The sequence below is a fragment of the Ascidiella aspersa genome, chromosome 2, assembly GCF_963924565.1.
Source record: "Ascidiella aspersa chromosome 2, kaAscAspe10.2, whole genome shotgun sequence".
In the NCBI taxonomy this organism is placed as follows: Eukaryota; Metazoa; Chordata; class Ascidiacea; order Phlebobranchia; family Ascidiidae; genus Ascidiella; species Ascidiella aspersa.
This window is the reverse complement of record NC_139448.1, coordinates 14,006,417-14,028,446: the sequence shown is the minus strand read 5'-3', so window position 1 is coordinate 14,028,446 and position 22,030 is coordinate 14,006,417. Positions and strand designations below refer to the sequence as shown.

Below are 22,030 nucleotides of genomic sequence, written 5' to 3'. Positions count from 1 at the left end.
ATGAATAAAACCACAGACAGCGTCTTCGAAGAATCCCCAAGTAGAGGATTGAAGACTAAAGAATGTCGAGAGGCCTCGATTGCTATGGCAGACCATATCATTCAGAACAACGAAGACGTTAAAGACGTTCAACCCATGCCTGATGTAACTCCTGGTAAGTGCTACAACGAGGATGTAACTTAGTAATTCGGGTCCCGGAACGTAAACGATGCTATAGTATGTAGCAAGCTACCGTATTGTATATGCTCGATGGCGCCTTAGCTTTCCAACAATTGGGAAACATAATATAAAGCTACATTGTTCTTTGTTAAGGGGACAGACAAATGAGTCAATTACATAAACTACAGAAACCCTGCATATGCCGCCTTCTGTGCCAATTAATACCATTTTCTTATATCGAAATCAGACATTTTACCTATTACTTTAGCCCTTTCTTAGTTTGTACAATTTTTGTAGCGTTAGGAAGTAATGTTCCTAACTTACCCCATTGCGTTGCCCAACTTTACGTCACTAGACATTAACATTGAACCAACTGTAATAAACAATGTAGATGAACACGACGACCGATGTTTAAATGTTGATGGTCACGGGCAACCGTAAGCAGTGTACGTGTCATACTGTCATACGAATTCAAAACTGCCGCCATTTTAGAACAGGTTGGTTTTTCAGATTAGCTGAATAACAAAAAATATGTGTGCGACACCTTCTAAAGGCCTAAAGTATATAGGCTAACGCTCAACAGAAATGCAAGCCATATATTTTAACAACATTTTATCGGATTAATCCTATTGTAACCGTTTCGTTTTGACGACATTCCCATTCCTTCTTAGGGTATTTTAGTACCGTTTTCAGCGCCTTTAATAGAAATTATCCATGAACAAAACCGCAGAAAGCGTCTTCGAAGCATCACCACGGAGAGGACTGACGACTGAAGAATATCGAGAGGCCTCAGTTGCTTTGGTAGACTATATCATTCAGAACAACGAAGACATTAAAGACGTTCAACCCATGCCTGATGTAACTCCTGGTAAGTGCCACAGCGAGGAAGTAACTTAGTCGGTGGGTCCCGGTGCAAACTCCACAATGTTTCAGAAAAATGCAGAACTTATTTGTAACTACAACTTATCGTAGTAGTAGTAGCGAATTGTAAAAATGATGCCTTATCCAGTATCAACGTATAAGTTCTAAATGTGCAAATAAATTAAAAACTTGTCCCGGTGCAGTCCAGCGGTTAAACTGATGGTAGTTAGTGCCCTCTACCACATGCGTTAAAGCCAGTGGTCTTCAACCTATTTCTGCCTTTATGTTGAAAAAGTTTTCCCAATTCTTTTTTTTTAAGTTTTTCCCAAGATTATCACAATTTTGCCTAATTCGTGTCAACATTTAGATAGACAGAAAATATTCGAAAACATTTGGCATTTACATTAATAAAACGGGCAAAATTTATGGTTTGGTACATTCCCCCCATTTTTTGAATATATAATGGGTGATCCTTAATATATATTTTTTTCCATACCTTTTTGATATGACTAATGAACTCTGGCGCTTATTCGTCCTTCCGTGAGCCAACCATATAAAACAGTAACAAAAATTTACCTTAAAGCCACAGTTGCGTTAGTACAGTGGCCGGCAAAGTTCTTTGTCTTGGCCCAAAGTACTCGTTTCAGAGTTATTGAACCCCCACTAAGTAAAAATTATACGAAAACAGTGCCGGATACATATTTGACTTTAAGGTGACATATTGGCGACTTGATGCTGAAAATACTACCATGCATTAATGTAACACACTATAAAAGGAAACAATACACGCAAGGCGCGAAAAAAATTGCTTTTACATATAATTAAAGTTGGCAACAAATGTAGTTCGACAGGCTCCCAGGACTACATTTGACACGTGGCTCTTTCCAAGCTAAGCCAATTTAAAAATTTTACGCCACACCAACAAGTGCAATGAATACGTCTATCGCGCGGCCCACAACTACATAAAACACTATAAGCTATTCAAAAGAAACTCGCGGCCCACAAAAATTGCTCTGCAGCCCACATTTGGGCCACGGCCCAAAGTTTGCCGACCACTGATTTAGAATGTAACTAATAAAACACAAAAAAGACTTCTATAATACAAAACACAAATACCAAGGTTAAAAATGATATAATATCTGCCAGATTCAACCGGAAACTTAAAAAGAACCCGATAGCACTAACTAGAAAAATATATTATTATATTGTGGTAAAGTGCATTTACGTCACGATTTTTAACAATAAAATAAAACGTGTTCTTAAGCCACACGAAATAACCTTGTTGGTTAAAGCGTTTTTAAACCTTAACATTTTCCGATTATGCCTAGAAAGTCAACGCAATTACCATTTACGTTTTCTTAAGGTTTCATGCGCAACCTAGTTCCCCAGGAAGCCCCCGAAGGGCGAGAAAAGTGGCAGGATGTGTTCAAAGATATCGTTGACGTCACCAAAAACGTTCTTCAATGGCACTCGTCCAACATGTTTGGGTTTTTCCCAGCGGCTAACAGCTACCCGGCGATGTTGGGCGACGTGTTGTCAACTGCGATCGCCGATATTGGGTTTACTTGGGTAAGAAGAAATTCCAAAAGGGATACTTGTTGATTACTACAGCATAACTAGTATTTATTGTTTGTAATGTTTGTAGAGTTTTAATTAAGTTTTAACTTTTAGAAAACTTTGACACATTAAATATGCGGCTCACATTAAATATGCAAGCAGGCTACATTGTGTCCAAGAACTGCAGGTTTCCAATCCCTGCCTTAAAAAAATTCACTTGCTTTAAAATGCAAATTAAGTGCAAAAAAACAGCAGTAAACACAAAAAGTTATATAAAAAAGCCCAAACCGGAACATTTTCCTGAATAATTAGGACAGGATACAAATGTTTTTTTGTATAATTTCTAAGGTTGTCTTGTTGTTTTATTAAATTAAATTGACGAGAAATGTGACTTGAAAGTCACAAAAGATTGTGATCTTGGAACTCAGTAGAATTTATCAGCAATTTTATTCAACTCTAAAAATTTCTTATTTCTTTTTAGGAATCGTCGCCTTCTTGTACCGAGTTAGAAACGGTGGTGATGGATTGGCTTGCAAAAGCTATTGATCTTCCACAGTTCTACTTGAATGAAGGAAACGGAAAAGGTGGCGGGGTTATTCAAGGTCAGAATTTGGAGACGCAAAGACACTTTGCAATGTTGTGGTTTTCCGACCGTTACTATGATATGTCACCTTTATAGTGTAGCACAGTGGTTATCAATCTTTTTAGCTTACGGACAGGTAAAATTCCAAAACAAAATTTGAGGACCGGTGGACGTTCAAAAAAAACAAATCAACCCAATATGTAATTACGACAAAAGCATGCAACTTAAAAGCAAAGAGTGGAAACTTCAATTAAATGAGAAATTTGCTGCTGTATTTTTGATATCATATGTGTTATACGTGGTTTGACACATACAACTGGTTTTAACATTTAAGACTTAAAAAAGTTAAAGCCTACTTTTAAACAGTTTCGCACAACAGCATTGTGACGTACGATAAAGTTAAAGGTCGACCAATAACTCTATGTTATGTCACAATGCTACAATTTACGGTACTGGCGAAGTTCTAAATTTGTTGGACAAGCCTTCAACATCTTGCATTTTACAATTGAGATATAAAATTGTAATATATTTGGCGGACCGGCGGTTGAAAACCACTGGTGTAGCATATTACTAACGAAGGAAATAATTTGATGGATAGCTCTTTCCAAAATAAAAGAAATTAGTATGGCTTATCTGCTTCGTGTTGTAATTTTTCATTAGGTTGTCAATTAGTTGGTTGTGTTTGTATGCATATATTACAATATCACGTACAACTGCTATCACCGAAATTCTTCCAAACAGCAACTGCAAGCGAAGCAACACTCATGTCTTTGCTTTCTGCTCGAAGTAGAACGGTGCGAAAGCAACTGGCCTTAAACCCTGACCAATCAACCTGCGAGATCGTGAACCGATTGGTCGCCTATACCTCTTCTTATAGTCACTCGTCCGTGGAAAGAGCAAGTAGGTCTTCAAGGGCACAACTTTTGTAAAGTTAAAAAACTGCAATGCAACTTCTACCTAAAGTGTATCGAATTCAGGTCAAGTTTCTCTGGTGCACATGCGCTTTCTGGAGGCAGATGAATTAGGAGCAGTTCGGGGAGAGACCCTTCTCGAAGCGATTAAGGAGGACAAGGCCCGAGGAAAAATTCCAATATATGTTAGTATTGTTTAGTGCTACTTGTAATTCCAATTAACCGCGGCCCATGTTCTGTGTTGGTAATATTTCAACTCAGTTAATGATAGAACATTACATTTAGTACACCGAAAAGCCATTGCAGACTCACCGAATCTGTCGATCAATGATGCAAGCAGAGCAGACTAGAAAAACTACTAGCCTGCAGTGAGGTTCGAACTCACGACCTCCGGTCAAGCCGGGACCGTCGCTCTACCAACTGAGCTATGCAGGCTCAGAAGGGAACGAGTCGAGAAACAACCATACGCCAATGCTTGCTCAATCTGTTAGTACAAGCAGCTTCATAACGAAGGGGATCGCCAGTATCATATCATAATACAATGAAACATATGTACACACATATATGTGTGCTTACAACTGAGATCTAGCCCTTCTGAAGCTGCTTTTTGACCAACGATAACGGCTTACGTATTATTAGTACACCGAAAAGCCATTGCAGACTCACCGAATCTGTCGATCAATGATGCAAGCAGAGCAGACTAGAACAACAACTAGCCTGCAGTGAGGTTCGAACTCACGACCTCCGGTCAAGCCGGGACCGTCGCTCTACCAACTGAGCTATGCAGGCTCACAAGGGAACGAGTCGAGAAACAACCATACGCCAATGCTTGCTCAATCTGTTAGTACAAGCAGCTTCATAACGAAGGGGAACATTACATTTAGATTTTTATTTTAACCTCCATTAGACGATATAAGACCAGTGGTGGGATTCAGCCGGTTCGCACCGGTTCTATAGAACCGTCTCACGAAATTTTATGAGATTAGCGAACCGGTTAGCATTACTGGTTACTGTCAATGGATTTTTGCATCTTAACTGAGATGATACACCGATTTTTGATATCCAAGTAGTTTACGTGTTTTTTTCAAAATGTGCAATTCTCATAGTGTTAAATTTTTATAATTGTAATAATTTTCATTAATAGTTTGTCTGGAAATTGCATTGTTGCGTCATAAGTACGAGTCATGAGACGACTGCTGCTTTTTAGTGTGGCTGTTCGCAGTGATGGTATTCAGCCGGTTCAAACCTTCCGCTGTAACCAGGGGTTGCATCCTGTTATTGCAACAACTTTAATTATTTGCCGAAAAATATAACTTTTTGTAACAGAACCGGCTGACAAAAATTTTGAATCCCACCACTGGTAGTAACGTAATCTACACCTCTGCAAATCTAAGAATTTGTAATGAGAAATTCACTGTTCTGGTTTTGGTCCGCGACTGGAAAAAGGTGCCGCTGTTTTAGCAACATATTTTTGGTTTTGTTTAATTCTGGGATAATAAAATGGTTAGAGTGAAAATTGTTAGGTGAGTTAGTTATGAACTTAGGACCGATTTAGAACTTATTCAGATTTTATTAGGTGGAATTACTCCTAGTTTGGTTTTGTTCCGAACTGTCTTTTATTCCGACGTTGATGTTGTTCTTATCTCGGTTTTATGGCTTAAGTCGGTTAATTAGAATTACGGGTTAATACTGTCAGCGGATTTTCCTTTGAACAAAACGTCTGATCCTGTTTTTACTCATGTTTTTTAACAATGAGTTTTACTTGTTAATATACGCGTCAGCGGAGCAGTGATCGACTGGCTAAAACCTGCTGCCGATGGTTTTGGATTCTATAAAGATACACCCTATTACTGTCAACGGATTTTTGCATCTTATCCGATACACCGATTTTTGAGTGTAATTTTTAATATGCAATAGTCAAGTTTGCACGTAACAGTTATACATTGTGTTAATTTTTATAATTGTAGTATTTTTCCTTTTTGATTGTTTGTCTAAATATCGAATTGTTGCGTCATAAGTAGAAAGTATGACTTTTTGTAACAGAACCGGCTAAAAAATATGACTTTTGTGATAGAACCGGCTGATAAAAATTTTGAATCCCACCACTGTATAAGACTTAAAGCCTTCAGTGAAGCTGTAAGCTTTTGGGACAACAAAAAAATAAGGCCGTTATTAAGATATCTACTGTGTTTGCGAATTTTGTTATTGTTAATGTTTTGTATTTATTTAGCTTTAAATTATAGTTGCACTCTACTGTGAGACTATTCTTGTATCTGTTAGAAATAATTTAAGGAATAATAGGTCTAATAGAATCCCGTTCAATCCTTTCATGATAAAATATATGTTACGTTTTTTTCATACCGGTTCAGTCAACCCCCAGAAGAAAAAAACAATTAAATGCCATATTCTCAATGTTACATCTAAAATGCGAAGAGCGAAACTGACCCTAACTGCTGCTTGATTTTTTGAACAGCAACGAATTGACTATAGTCACTATAGTCCCTGTTAAATAAACTGCATATTTACACCGCTCAGGAACAAAAGTAATATTTTAAAGAGAGTCTGTGGATCCCTTCGACAGGTTCTTATGAACCCAACGAGATTAAGAAAGTTGAGAATATCTGTATAAAAAACATGCAATTCAACAATCGGTTTGGTTTTGCCAAAATTTACCACGAATATAGCAGCATTCCTAAAAATTAAAATAATCTATATTCAGCCAAATGTTAATGATTTCCTACAGTTTTGCGCTACACTTGGAACAACTTCATGCTGCACTTACGACAATCTGAAAGAGATTGGACCGATATGTGAGTATAAGACTAGGTTCCAGTAACGAAATCGTACTTTTTAATTAAAAGTATTTTCCATAAAGTTGTTAAGTAACTTATTATAGGCCAAAAACATCTGTGAACGACATTTAGACTCAAAAACATCAAATCACATCGAAATCAAACACGTACACCAGTGCACATTTAATCATATCTAAAATAGACGAACGTTGATTTATTTTTAAATTACTTAAAAAAATACAAAACACAAACAGTCGAACTGTATTATTTCCAGTGTTTAAAATGTTTAAGCGTCTTATAATATGCTTGTCATCGCTTTTTGGGTTAATTAGTTGTAACATTACTATATAGTATGCAGCTTTTGCAGTAAGCGCGATAAGTTACGTAGAATTCCACAATGTTGAACGAAATGTAATGCTTCGTATTGTGTCTAAATTGGGTCGAGTAAATACTTTCTAACAATTAAAATAGGACATGGCCCTTGTCGAAGAAGTAACACTATTAGGAATTACAGATACATATTAGCAAACGTGTATTCCCAGTGCAAAGTCATTCTCGGCTAGGTTTATTTAATAGTCGTTATCCAACGTAAGAAAAATTAAGTGAAAAGTGTCTTAACTGCTTACACAAAACGTTTTAAGCTAGCATCCGATGTTTGCAAAACCGTTTGCGAAACCATACGTCATGCTGTGTATTATGTATTAGCAAACGTAAGCTTCTAATCTAAACTATTTGCTTATCAGAAAAAAGATCCAAAGTAACTTATAGGAATCAAGTAAAACATATAAGTAATAAAGTAATTAACAAAAGTAATTTATCCAATAATTACCTAGGTAAACTAGACCTGAATGTAGGTTTTACAGACTTGTGCATATTCGTTTCATTGAAAATTAAATCCATTGTTTACAAATAGTCCCTATAACTCAGAATGTCATTGTATAACAGGTAAAGATGAAAACTTGTGGCTCCATGTGGACGCAGCTTACGCTGGTTCTGCGCTGCTTTGTCCAGAGATGCGTTATATTGCTGAAGGAATTGAGGTAAATTGATTTCATTCATGTTATCCACACAATTAAATGCGCTGATAAATAGCCTTTACCTATGAAATAAAGCCCACATAAAATGGTTGTTTACCATTCGGTCCTAAATCCTTTATGATTAAATGTGCGCATGACCCAAACAATGAAAGATAAACACACATAGAAATGTACAACCACCGTGATCTACGGCTCACGCATTATAGTACACCGGACTAACCGAATCTGTTGATATAAAAGATATAAAAAAAACAAGGCAGGCTAGAAATACAACTAGTCTGCAGAGAGATTAGATCTCTCAACCTCCGGCCATACCATGACCTTGCCTCTACCAACTAAGCTACACAGGGTAAGAGGGGAGCGAGTCGACAAACAACCATGACGCCAATGCTGCTCCATTCTGTTAGTACAAGCAACTTCACATTAAAGGGGTGCACTTACCATATCTTTCAATGAAAGACACACACATATATACCTGTACGGCTGTACGATCTAGCCCTTCAGAAGTCGCTTTTGGACCAACTATAACGGTTTATACATGATAGTCGCAAATATATAGACATTTTGTCTTACCCAATCTAAATTGTGAAAAAACTAAACCAAAATAGTATTTGAAAATTGAATCCTTACACTTGAATTGTCTTTTGAGGCGTCGACCAAGAAAGACTTGTACAATGCAAACCGATAAATAGTAGTAACGACCAAAAATGCTATTATTTTTACTATTATTAAATGTCTTTTAAGGTTGTGGATAGTATCTACAGGACGGTGCTGCTTTAGTATAGGAGTGTTAAAGACTTAAAGTTACAAAAATTTTCCGTACAATATAAAAGCAATGTTAAGAACTTCTTAACAAGAGAAAAAGCAATGTGTGTTCTTCACAGAATTAAAGCGATGTAGACTTCATATAGATAAAATCAATGTGAACCAAACTTTGCAATACCGCTGTTGAGTCCACCAACTACAACTTGTTTGCCCCAAATCGCCGTGTTTAATTCAGACATACTGAAATATTGTGTAAATATTTTTGTGTACTCAATGTGACATAGCTCCTCTGAATTAAAACTTATCTGTATACGCTTAGTTGGTCCGTTAGTCTAACTCTAAAAGGTTACACACCCCTGGCCTATAATTTATAAAGAAGTCACTTTACATGCAGATATATTTTAAACCTAAAAAAAAGTTTTGTTTTGGGATAACCCTTTTTTTGAAAAAGCTCTAAAATTAAGCTTGTACTTTCGCGACTTGTTTATGGTATCGCAGTAATATTTTTCTCTATAGTAATTGTCCTTTTGTGTCAAATCAATTCACCAATTGTGTTTAACTGAGTTTCACAAACTTTACACGCAGTACAGCGACTCCTATAATTTCAACCCGCACAAACTTATGATGGTCAATTTCGACTGCTCGGCGTTCTGGTAAGTATCACAAAAATATTTTTCAGTTTAATTTTTGCCTTTATAGGTGTTGTCCGTACTTCCCTATTTTCATATTTCGTTAAATGAAAGATGCACGCACATAACTGTGTTAACAACTGTGGTCTAGCCCTTCTGAAGCTGCTTTTTCACCAACGATTTCATATTTCCTCTTTGTAAATTGAGTACATTTTCCAAGAACCCTATACTTTGCGTGAACCAGCCTCTCTATTAGGGACCACCGCTCACCTTATTAGCTTGCAGTAAATGTGTTGAAAAATGCTTCTTCATTTAATGTTGACCACAGTCTCTTACATTTGCGTATATTGATAAAACCAACATGATTTTGTTTTTACTTTATAATATGCTTGAACTATATTTAACCATTCCAGGGTCAAAAATAGCGTCGAATTGACGAATGTTTTTGACGTTAATCCTCACTACCTTCGACACGACAATCAAAACATAGCCATAGACTACATGGTTAGTAAATACATTTGTTTTTAGATTGATTTTGAATAGAAGTTTTTTTGTTTAATTTATTTATTTGTGTAAAAAGTATAATTTTGCAGGAAAATGAGTCAGCAGTTTAAATTGTCGTTTGTATATATTTTGCAAACATATAGACCAACCAATGTCGTACTAAGAATATTCAGCAGTGCTGAAATGCGTCGAACGCTTTAAAAATGGTATAAATTCAATATTATTTTTCAAGCAATTGATTGTCAGAATTTGCCACTTTGTGGCTCCTTCAAAGACCATAATTTATCACTCAGTTAATGAAATCAATTTTTTTACAAAATTCGTTTCATAACGACTCCATTTCCTAATATTTTCTAAATTGTAAAAATAAGGAGCCGCTGTTTCTGGCCGAACAAGTAATTACAAAAAGTAAAAGAAAATTATTGTACCACAATTAAAGTTTAACTGTGTTATGTACTAATTTCTAGAATTGGGAACTTCCGGTTGGAAGACGTTTCCGAGCAATCAAGCTTTGGTTTGTGATGCGCATGGTCGGTTTGGAAGGCTTGCGCACTCATGTGCGACGGTCGATTGCCGAGGCGAAATATTTTGAAGCTCTCGTAGAGAAAGATCAAAGGTTCGAGGTTCTATATCCAGTCACTATGGGATTGGTCTGCTTTCGTCTGTTTAACAAAGATTTAAGCAAGAAGGTTCGTGACAAATTTATCTGCCATTTTGGATTTTTTAAAACGTTACCATTTTCTTTAATCATTTTATTGTCAGACACAACTGTTTAGTCGCTGATTATTACTATCTTTTGTCATCAGATTTCCTATTTTTTGGGCCTATTTCAGTTGAAAAGAATACACCTTATATTTATGCAAGATAGTAGTCATGATGTGGATCGTAAATGAACTTATATCTTATATTTAAGTTATTTCCAACTATAAAAAAAAATTCATCCAATAACTTATGTTAGGAACTTAACGACATGAACGAGCGTCTCTACGAAGAAGTGATGGCAGACAAAACTATCTTCTTGACATCGACGGTCGAAAAGGGAATTTACTTTCTTCGGGTGTCGGCAGGGCATGTCAACACTACCAGGGAAGGGCTGTCTAGCTGTTGGAAAATTATTCAAAGCTTAGCAGACCGGGTTGGCAAGTGAAAATCCATCCTGTCGAAAACCCATCATTTGTACTTGCTACGTTATTTTGTTGTGAAACTTTATTATTTATTTTTGCTCTCTTTTTTGCACCTTAAGTAAAAACATTGTATATGTGGTTATATAAAGAAGTAGATATCCGACTGTTTAAAGAAATGTTTGATATTGCGTTTGTGTAATTGGTACTATTTTGTTCCTAGGATTTAGTTGTGCTTAGTTTTTGTAACGCAAGTCCAAGAATGTTTGAAGTTTGCATGAAGCCATAATGCTTTTGGCACTTCCATATAGTTTTTGTTTAGAACAGTAATTCTTAAACTATGTACTCGTTCGCCGCGGCCCACTAGCGTGCCTCAAGAGATCCTTAAGTATACCGCGTAACGTTTTATTTTTTTGAAACATTTTAGTATTGCAAAAAAACATGTATGCAAGCAAGATTTGATTGCACACTATCCACAAGAAATAAGATAATATTAATGCTCTACGTATTACCGCCACGTATATTGAGGGTGATGGTCAATTTGGGAAATTGTTGTTTTTTAGAAAGTCTGCCGCCAATATTTTTTTAATTTTTTTGTTGTGCCGCAACCCAAAAAAGTTATAAACTCCTTGCTTAGAAGATCGCAGTCTATATAGGCTTATAGGATAAGTGTTTACAGAGCTGTGCTCAGGAACCAATGTACCACGAGAGGACGATGTGGGGTGTAACTGAAACATGAATAAACCATTTTAACATGCTTGCGTATTCAAATGGTACTGTTCAACTCAGACTGACCATGGTCTGGCTTTCAACTTGCCACCCATTAGCAATATTTTACCGCCAGTGGAAAAAATATCCCAATACCAGGAGTACTACAATCCAATACCATATATGGGCCTAATTTTGCTCTTCGAGTAGGTACGCCGGTCTTAAAAACGCGATCTTCTAATAAAAAAATATGTTCACTGTAAGATTGAAAACGCTGTGGGTATGTCAGCATAATATTTTTACATTTACTGAACTCCCTAAACGCCCCTTTAGATAAAATTATGCAAAATGTTAATAAATTTATCAAGGATTGACCACTAGCGGAATTTATTATTTTAAAGCCACGAAATAAAACTACAAAACACATTGCGGGGCAACAAATAACAAGTTCACGGGTACTTCAAGCTTATTAAACTTATTTCCTGTGTATCCACAGCATTTTTGCACGGTGCGAAAAAATGCACCTGGCGGAAAGTTCAATTATCCCTCTTGTAAAACATGTTTGTCGCTAGATGGCAGCACATTCGTGGGGCTTTATTAAGTAAAACCTAAGTTGAGTTGCGCAGCCTACTTACAAGTTTTACCAAACCGAATCCCTTGGGACAAACTTTACCAAATTAACTACGACGTTACCGTGGAAAACAAATTTAGAAGTTTTTTTAGATAAAATTAAACCTTAGGGCCATCATGACCAATGACGCCCTGTGCTCATTTGGAAGTAAAGACTCAGATAAAGTGTTTTCTGCTGCGATGCATTAGAAACTGTAGATCACGTTTTATTTTTGTACCAAAGTAGTAACTTTCTGGGAAGAAGTAACTGCCTTGATCTCGGCGAAACTTCTGATTGATTTACGGCCTAGCCCTGTTCATATGTTGTTTGGTATTGTGGCAGATCAATCTGAAACCCTTTTGAATTGTTTGTTGTTGTGTGCGCGTTTTGTAATTTACCGCTGTAAGTACGCCGAATCCGTGCCGAATTTCAATATGTTCCTAAGTATGGTTAAATCGGTTCAGAAATCGGAACATCTTATCGCCATTCGGAATTATAAAATTAACGACTTTCTTTGCAAGCTTTTTTTTTTCTTTCGCACTCGCTTTGTTGTGTAGCTGTCTAATAATAAAAATATCAACATAAAAAAAAAGAAAAAAAAAAGTTGAGTTGCGTAAAAAAAAAGAGAAAAAGGTTGAGTTGCTATTGCAAGATGCAGGTAAATACACAGAAATAAGTTTAATAAGCTTGAACTACCGTTTCTGTTCGATTTGCAAGGTATAGCCATTCCATTTGTAAAGTTGCCATTACATTCGTTAACTAGGTGTTTCATTTGACATGTTGCTAAAATCCTAAACATGCTATGTCATTTGCCATGTTGCTGTTTGATTCGCAAAGTAACCATCCCACTCGTTAACTAGGCGTTTCATTTGACATCTTACAATCCTAAAGAGGCCAAGTTATGCTTAATGTTGCCAAGTCATTTGTGTTTTTCTCATTCCATTCGCCAATTTTCTCTTCAATTCAACTCTTTTATGTTGTGAAAAACGCAAAGGTGTCATTCCATGATCTGCTGTTTGATTTGCACGCGCCGTATGCGCAAATCTAAATCAGTTGTGGCATTGTGACGTTAAATCACCTGTGGGCTGTGATACGTTGTAAACTATTTTACTATTACATGTCGAAAAGTTCTCAATTAGTTTAGGTAATCATAAATAGGATATGTGGATTACAAAGTAGAGAAATAAATTGATAAGTAAATCATAAATAAAATTTTTTGTTTAAAAAAGTGATATGTGAATCAACTTTATACCGTTAGAATGCGCGTTTGCTTAATAAAAACTTCTCATTAAAATCCATCGGCTTTGGTTTTCCATGTAAAATCGTAAAATGATGTTTCGCTAGTTCTGACGTATGCTAAATGGGGAAATTCCCTTCAAAACGTATTTCGATGACGTAGGATATTTATAGCAGCATCATAATGTTGTAACTTGTAAGGATAGTTTATTGTTTTGAAAATAATTCGGAATCCAGCAGTTGATGTGCTGTCAGAATATTGTATGTAATTTAAGCATTTATCTGTCACTGCGATTTCAATAATGAACTTTTTATTTTAATTTTGTAGAGAAAACTAGGACTAAAAATTGAAACCATGTGATTAATTTGTGAAAAAAAAATTCAATCCAAGCACTTCCAATTTATTCAATATGCAACAGTGTTATGGCTGCCTTGGCATTTTGTTTGGCAGTAACCGGAGGAAAAGGTACCAAACCTAATTTTATGACAGTTTTTTGGAATAAAGTTGCACTAGAAAACTACAACTATAATAAAACCAAAATTGCATGTTTTGATTAATGTGGCCATGCATTTCAATCGGGTCCATTTTATGTTCAGGTTGCGCCATTTGGTAAAGTACAAAGATGATGTTTCACAGAACTTTGGAGTTGAGTTTGAAAACCTAATGCTTGATGATGCAAACCAGTCAAATTATGGAACTGATTTGCCGTTAGTTGTTTGATAGTTGGTTTATTAGTTTCTGCCTTAAACCTTCATTATTCTTTTTGATATTTACCATGAAATCTTTTTCAATTTTAGCATCATTACACAAGAAGAGCGAGAATTTATTGCCAAGCGTGACTATGATAAGTTACTTGAAGAGCAAAAGAAAGTTGATGAACAGATTAACAAAGAGGTAATAAATACAACTGCTAATTTATTTATATATTGGTGGTTTACCAGGATGGTTATGTATAAAGGATATGTGCAAAGCAATTGTCAGCCTAAAATAGACCAAATATATTAAGGTTTTGTTTTCCTGTGAAACGCTTTCCTCGCTGTTTGCAAATATCTAGATATATACTTGTTCTTTTGTAACTATTTGGCATAGAGCTTTATTCTAATATTGCCCTTCTACTGGCTGCTTCATACATTAGGGATTTTTCTTTTGTATTATAGGTAAAAGCCGGCTGTTATATATGTCATCTTAAGATATGTTGTAAACTTACCAGTCTTTCCTTTGGGGAGTTTGACTTCTGTATGCATTTTAAGAATTTCTTTAGTAGATGCATATCATTTAATTTAGTTTTTAAACTTTTGTGCTTTAAGCTATTGTTTAGAAAAATATTTTTCTTATCATTGCAAATACTTGTCACGACTCCAATTTATATACATTATAGTTATATGAAGAGGAAGAGCTATTAAGAGTTGAAGACGAAGCCTTTAATGAAGCACAACGTGAAGCAGCAAGAGCTGCATCAATGACACTTTCATTAAAAGTTTGTATTTATACTTACCTTTTATAAAATGTGTTTAAGGTTTTTTAAGTTCTACTTGTGCCTTCTTCATTTCGCAATTATTGTTGCAGGAGAAGTCTGCTAGTCTTTCCAATGCTGTGGGCACCTCAAGCAGTAGACCAAACAGCCTAACACTGTAAGTTAATTCTAGATTAAACCAATGGTACTCCACCTTGGTTTAGCAACCTTGAAAGTTTAAGGTGTTTGCTACTCCGCTCATTATTTTTAAAATTCAATAACAGATAAAGGGGAAACGTTTATGAACCACTTACCTCAACCATGTTGTTTCAAACCTAATTACTTTCATTACAAGTTAATGGATGTTTTTTTTTATTTTTTTTTACCAGTGACGAAGTGGAAGACGATTTTGAGGATTTCCTTGAGGAGGTTCGTTCCAGATCAATTGCCTTCCGCAGTCAGTATGCCAAGAATGCAAAAGGTGGGTATTTGTTGGAGGTTGCACAAGTATTTGTCAAGTATTTTTTTTAAGTTTTTTAAGAAACGAAATATATTAAAACAAAAAGTGTTACTAAAAATGTGATAGATTTGTAATGGGCATTATTGAGTTGATCAAAACAAACTTTATTGTCTACAAGCCTTTAATACTTAAAGCAAAAAAATAATATGATAATAGGTAGGATTCATTAGATATAAACATCTATCCTTCTGTACATACGTTTCAGGGAGAAATACTTTGCAACTTATCACACATTTGAATTATTTAATACTTAGTTTGAACTTGTGTATTCAACCCCTGTTAGGATACAGTAAAATGATCAACCATTAAAAAACGAATTGTTTTACTTCAGTTTATATTCTGTGGTCCTACACACATTTATATATTATCGTGATTTACATTCTGCAATGATGACGAGCAGGATAATTTACTTGGCAAATTTATGTTTGTAGGAAGAATGGTAAACTTGTATAAATGTATTGCCTCATTGCTACTCACTTAAAAGTGTACCTTTGTACTACATTATTGTAATTGTAATGAATGGCCAAACTTCTCCATTTTTTTACCTAATCCAAAGGCAGCCAAAATGAAAAAAGTATTCAAAATTTTTTGGTTAAGTAACATCTCATAAGCAATTGACATAATTTTTTTTTATTATTATTTAACAGAAGATACAGTATCATCAAGCAAATTTGACAGAGGTGGCGATGGCATGTCTAGTGATGATGAGTTTCTCGCACACGAAATGCTTCCAGTGAAACCAAACCAACAAAACAATACAGGCAAAGATCAGGAGTGGGCCAAATACACATCAGGTAACAAAAAAATTATTAAAATAAAATAAACATAATTAAATTATAAATTGAATGCTTTTTCATAAAAATATTTTTTGCTTTGGATTATTTTTTGCTGGCAGTGGCACTTTTTGTTTTTTTTTAGCTGTTTTTTTTAATAAAATAATTGAATTTAAAACGTCCACTATGATATTCCTAAAACTACTTTTGTAGAATAAAAGTTTTGCTTTTTCAAGTTACATGTTGGATAAATATGTTGTTTCAAACAAAGGTTCAAAGGTTTGAAGCCTTGTTTGTAACTAAACAGTAAATTATGCTCTACAAATACATTGTCTATGTTTGCTTCCCAAAATGAAATTGTCCTTAAAGTTGGTGTATAATTCTGTATATACTTGTTAACATCTGTTTAACTTGACAAGCTTTGTAATTGTAGGTGTTAGTCAACCTGACTTGAAGGCCGGGCCACCTGAAAAAAGGTTGGATCCTGTTGGATATGGTTCGCCACAAGTTATGAACTCACAACCCCACAACAAGCAGTAAGTAGCTTTGTTAGTAAGGTATTTCTAATATTCTTTTATTGCTGGTTATGCGTTGTTAGGAATCAATTTTATTCAACTACATAATTTATACTTACCATATGTAAACCAATATGTTTTGGATACATAATTTGATAGGTATTTTATGCTTTCGCCCCTAAAACAAATATTTTTTTACAGTTTTCCCAAAGCATTGTATTTCATCAGTTTACTTTATAAATTAATTTCATGTAAAATTATATAAAAATTTATGGTTACAATACCTTTTAAACTTGATTTGACATGATTTTCATGGGGAGCATGTTTTTCTTTATTGTGTTATTCATTGTGTCGCACTACCTAGTCGCCACTTGGCGCATAACACACTTTGCTATTCATTCTGTTTAAACAAACAATGTGCAACCCGCGCAGATATTATCATTAAAGCATCCGATGAATCACACGTAGACCGTTCATCTGTTTCAACAGGTTAAACGACTCGGATACCCGTCTTGACGCCGCTGAGAGAATGTTTAGTATAACTGACGACGAGGAAGATATGGGAGACTTTGTTCATGCTTGAAACACATAATTTCCAGAAGCTTCGAAAGAGACGATTTTCAACTGATGACGACTGATCGAATAATCGTGATTGCCGACCAATTGTCGCCTTCTGTATGGGCTATTCTAGACCAAATCTTAGTGGTTGTACCTTGTCAACACGCATTGCACAATTATTAGCAAAACAACCAGGAATCTTGACATAATTGCTTACACAGCTGTGTTACGCAGACAGCATTTTACTCCCTTTGTATATAATAAACACACCGGAAAACTTAAGTTAAGCACAGTCGGGTGAGGTGATATGCATTATGTTTCCAACTTTGTTTCTGAATTCCAAAAAAAAAAACGCGCATATTTATATTGAAAAATGCAGTACAGTAACTGACCCTGTGTAGCAGCTATCAAACGCAATATAGATTCTCGCCTTTTTGCATGGAGAAGTGTCTTGTGATGTGCATTCTTCATACTGTGCCTTTGATTTGTTATTTCGTCGACCGTTTTGACCGCTCTTTTTACTGTTAAGATTGTTGTTTACTTCTGTTCATTGCGTTTTTGTTTTTAGTGCCTGGCAAATTCTGTAAAATTATGCAGAAGGCTTCGGACATGTGTACTTCCAGTTCGTAGCTTCTTGTTTTTTTGATTAGCACGTTTTCATTTGTATCAACAATACCGAAACGCCAGTTGAGTTGTCGACCTATATTTCTACCGCACCAAGTGCCCATCCCTTTGTGTTCCTGTTGTGCAATATTCGCCTTATACTCTGACCATTCTATTTCCTGCATTAAATAGTAATACCATATAATAACTAGTAAGTATGCAGTTTGGTTTGTATGTTTTGCAAAGACCTATCCATATCCAATTAACCAGCCTAACTGAGAAAACGTTTCTGTTGAAAAACGTGCGTTTGCACCTGTATAATAAGCTCATGTAAACTTCTTTTGTAAGAACTTCAAATATAATACATATAAATATAAGAATTAAAAAAAAGAATTTTTCTGAAATACTCGCTGTAAAATAGACCGAACTGTATAGAGAGTTTAACTTAACAAATATCTACTCTGGTCTTAGGGAAGTCATAAGCAACCGAAATGTAAACTTTCTGTTATTACAAAAGCGGTTTCAAGAGCAACATTGTATTAAAGAATAAAGAAAACGAACAATATCCCAAGAATTTATCTGATAGGCCTGCTAGATAGTGTGGCATTAGGTTTTAATAAGTTTTATAGTGACTTAGACCAGCTACTCTGACAAAGTTGTAAATCAACTTTTCTAAACACAAAGACATTTTGAACTTTTTTATTCCGGGAGTCAAATTTTTAGGTTCAGCTTTACATTCCCAATTCCGTACGATTTAAACGTCCCGGTCCTACCAAGGTTGGTTCTAAGCCGAGTAAAACTAACTTGATATTGTAAAAAATAATTTAATCTATAAGCCTCAATGAGGTGGTGAAAGCAAAACAAAGAGTTAATTTTTAAAAGTTAAATGTTTTAAAAAACAATTCAGTGAAAATTAGCTCAAACCTAAGTAGGATTTACCTCCAAGTTAATGTCCCTCTCAAGAGCATATGACTCAACTTTTATTCATTTGTTACTAACTCGTTTTGTTACGTCACATTAGGTATTGAACAATGTTAATTATGACAAGCGACATTTTTGCCATGTTAACAATCAAACTCTAATTATTTTTCTTACGTGAATGGAATTCAAGGAAATAAATAAAATGCGATTTTATTTTACAATCGGTGAGAATGCGTACGCACCATTCAAGATTTTTGGTTTGCAGGGTCCGAGCGAAGACAAATTCACGGAACTAAGAAAGTTTCTCGCTGAGACAGCTGCAATAAAATTAGAGGAATTCCAAAGCAATTTTGCGTCTTGTCTATCTTTGGTGGTAGCTGCAGTGCTGATGTTGATCACCTTTCTTATAACTGGATGTACCTTGATGAAAATGTAAATATTAGTTCTTTTCTAGCATTTGCCTAGAATCTTAAAATTTAATCAGGATTTAACAGTTTTCTGTATTGTTTCACTTTGAAATATTCTTCTTGCAGCGTTCGATGCTTGTTTGGAACAGGCCGGATAATTTCTGCGCGCAGAAAGTCATATAAAAGAAACAAGGTAAGCATTACTGTTGGCCATATTACAACAAAATTGTCTGCTGTACAATATATTTTCACTCATGCAGAAAGCAGCTGACTTCGAAACTTTTAATCTGCCTCCCGAAATATTTGATTTCGTCGACGAGTTTCCCAACGATTTGCCGCTGATAACTAGCGAAGACGTCAGAAAATTGTGTAGTCGAACACCGGCTCTCAAACCGTTGACCGAAAAAGAATTGCTCGAAGTGGAAAGATGGCTGCGCACTTTATGAGTCCTCAGAATTCTTTAAAGCAAAGCAACCCTGACCTATCCCAGAAACAAAACGTGTTGGTCGCCAACAGTTGCATGTCGAACGGTTACTTTCTATAAACTTGCATATTTTAAACATAGAAATTGTTTCATAAATAAGAACTGAAAAATGTAGTGCTTCCTCAACTTTTTGATATCAGTCTTACTGCACAAAAAACCCTGCGAAGCAATCTGTATTTAATCGTTAAGCTATAGTAATAGCATTGTGGCGTTTATATATGATGTGTAATTTATTTGTGACAGCGTATGGCGTACGTGAATAGAGTTGTTTTGTGATATTGGTTGCATTGCGTAGTGAAATAGTAGGTCACTGTTTGTCATCAGGGACCCCCTTTTTCGCAATTTGTTTACTGCAATAAACATAAATTTGATTTTAACTCTTTTGATGTTTATATGCTATGGCCGCGGTCGCACTGCGCGTTTAGGCTATTTCAATTCTATAGAAAAAACAAATCAGGAGGTATACAAATTTTAATATTATCCGAGGGTGGTTGTTTAATTTAGTTTCTTTCTTACAATACCCAGGTTTCAATATTTCTTTGTCGCAACTGCAATCAGTGTATACCGCTTGTTGAAATAATACTTTCGTTTTGATAAACCTATATTTATTTTATTTTATTAATTTTTTCTAAAGTCTGTGGTAGAAATAATATTAAATAAAATAATTTGTAATAAGATAACTCATTTGTTCAACCAAGTATCGGTAAACAGGCTGTCGGCCCACTCAGTACGCTAGCTGCAGCAGGGTAATATTGCAAACCTATTGGCTACTGGCGTGTACACAGAGCAGTAGTTCTTAGCCTTTTTTTAACTAGGCCCCTAAATTTTTTTTGTGTTTAAAACGTTCACGGTTATACGATCCACCGGTCATGCGTAAAAATTTAGCTACTGCGATGTGATCTACAGGTGGGTCGTACGAAAAAAATTACTGTGTTTTTTCACGTTCACGGCGATGCGATGTTTATTGCGCCTTAAGCAGTTTTGCGGGTTTATAATCTGGCACTCATAAAGTTAAACTTTACAACTTTACATATTCGGCTTTCTTAAAATTTATGTTTATTATGTTATTGGTTCAAAATTATGAGCGGGTCCTATTTTTTCGCTATATAATAGTGTGACATTAAGTTATTTGAAGCTCTCTACGTCAACCTAGCGACAGTAATATCTAGCAATATATCTCCCTTTTGTAATGTTCGTCAATATTATGCTATTGATGTAAACTAAATCGCTAGTAAACCATAAAAATAATATTACGAATCCCTTGTTTGTTTTTAGGGGTGAACAACGAAAAAAAAATAAGATCAGGAAGGTTGTATATTTTTGTAGTTCGGGCCCAAGGGTTTGGGGTGCATTTTTTTTAGGTGGTTTGAAAAACAAATTTTGAAAATATTGATAACCGTAAAACAAACAAACCACAGTGTAATATGTAATATTTAAAAAAATAGGCTGGTAAATAACCCTATTTATAATAACCCAATTTTTGAACCACCCATGAAAATAAGGCCCCGAAAAATACCCTCCTGACAAAATATACGACAACCGCAACCCCATAAAACGATGCAGGATTCACTTTGCAACAATTAAAACAGAAATTACTCACAATATATAACCTACGGTCTATCACGCAAGCAAATAGTTAAGCTTTACTCTAAGTTGCTTAAAATTATGTGACCATCGGTGGGTCAAATCGCACTGGCTACAATATAGTTTGTGTTTAATGCGATTTGACTCACCGGTGGACAAACGATTAAACGGTCTGAAAGAACACCTTAAAGCGAAGAAAACATGTCGACGAAGTTTCGCGGGAAAGCTAGTGGTACAGAAAGCGAGTTATTTAAATGCCGTGGAAGGAGGTCACGAATCACGAAAGGTTGAGGACCACTGTTTAAGCTATTCTAGCAAGTTGAGGTTTTTCTGGTGGTGTACATGTAGGCTATATTTCAAGAAAACTCGTACAGGTAAATGATGTTTTAAACGATTTTTACTTTAATTGCATAGGGAAAAGTTAGCTGAAGTTTTATAGTTTGACATGTTTTTATCTTCCACTTAATTTTCAAAGTTCAACAGTACGTTTTGCTATTTTCATGTTTTGTAAGCTTTTTTACTGTCAACCATTTTGCCCTGTAGCACATTGCCTGCTTAAATAGAAGTTAACAAATGACAAATGTGGTTTCATGCAAGATAAGAAACTTACAATACTTTTCCCCTGATTTGTTTTGGTCAAAAACAGATAGAAATATACTTCAAAAATAGTTTTATAATTAATCCATGTCACAAATCAAATGTTGTCAAATTACTGATCGATTAAGCTGTTTTGCTTTT

General features: G+C 35.3%; 2 protein-coding genes and 2 non-coding genes across 4 annotated transcripts; 2 read left to right on the top strand and 2 right to left on the bottom strand.

The window, feature by feature from the left end:
* Nucleotides 1-10,945, top strand: LOC146163840 (aromatic-L-amino-acid decarboxylase-like). Its single transcript, XM_083380605.1, has 12 exons — nt 1-154; nt 890-1,027; nt 2,384-2,589; nt 3,059-3,179; nt 3,902-4,060; nt 4,138-4,256; nt 6,815-6,881; nt 7,809-7,903; nt 9,251-9,318; nt 9,708-9,798; nt 10,266-10,487; nt 10,757-10,945. The coding sequence occupies exons 1-12, from the start codon at nt 1-3 to the stop codon at nt 10,943-10,945; spliced, it is 1,629 nt and encodes a 542-aa protein (XP_083236731.1).
* Trnaa-ggc (transfer RNA alanine (anticodon GGC)) lies at nt 4,432-4,506 on the bottom strand. Its single transcript has one exon. It is a non-coding gene; the product is annotated as a tRNA-Ala (tRNA).
* Trnaa-ggc (transfer RNA alanine (anticodon GGC)) lies at nt 4,786-4,860 on the bottom strand. Its single transcript has one exon. It is a non-coding gene; the product is annotated as a tRNA-Ala (tRNA).
* A 2,855-nt stretch (nt 10,946-13,800) lies between the features above and the next one.
* On the top strand, nt 13,801-18,295 carry LOC146163839 (uncharacterized). The gene is made up of 9 exons (XM_083382285.1): nt 13,801-13,939; nt 14,071-14,181; nt 14,272-14,368; nt 14,853-14,951; nt 15,041-15,105; nt 15,317-15,408; nt 16,095-16,241; nt 16,654-16,756; nt 17,225-18,295. The coding sequence occupies exons 1-9, from the start codon at nt 13,884-13,886 to the stop codon at nt 17,316-17,318; spliced, it is 864 nt and encodes a 287-aa protein (XP_083238411.1). The 5' UTR covers nt 13,801-13,883; the 3' UTR covers nt 17,319-18,295.
* Nucleotides 18,296-22,030: the final 3,735 nt, after the last annotated feature.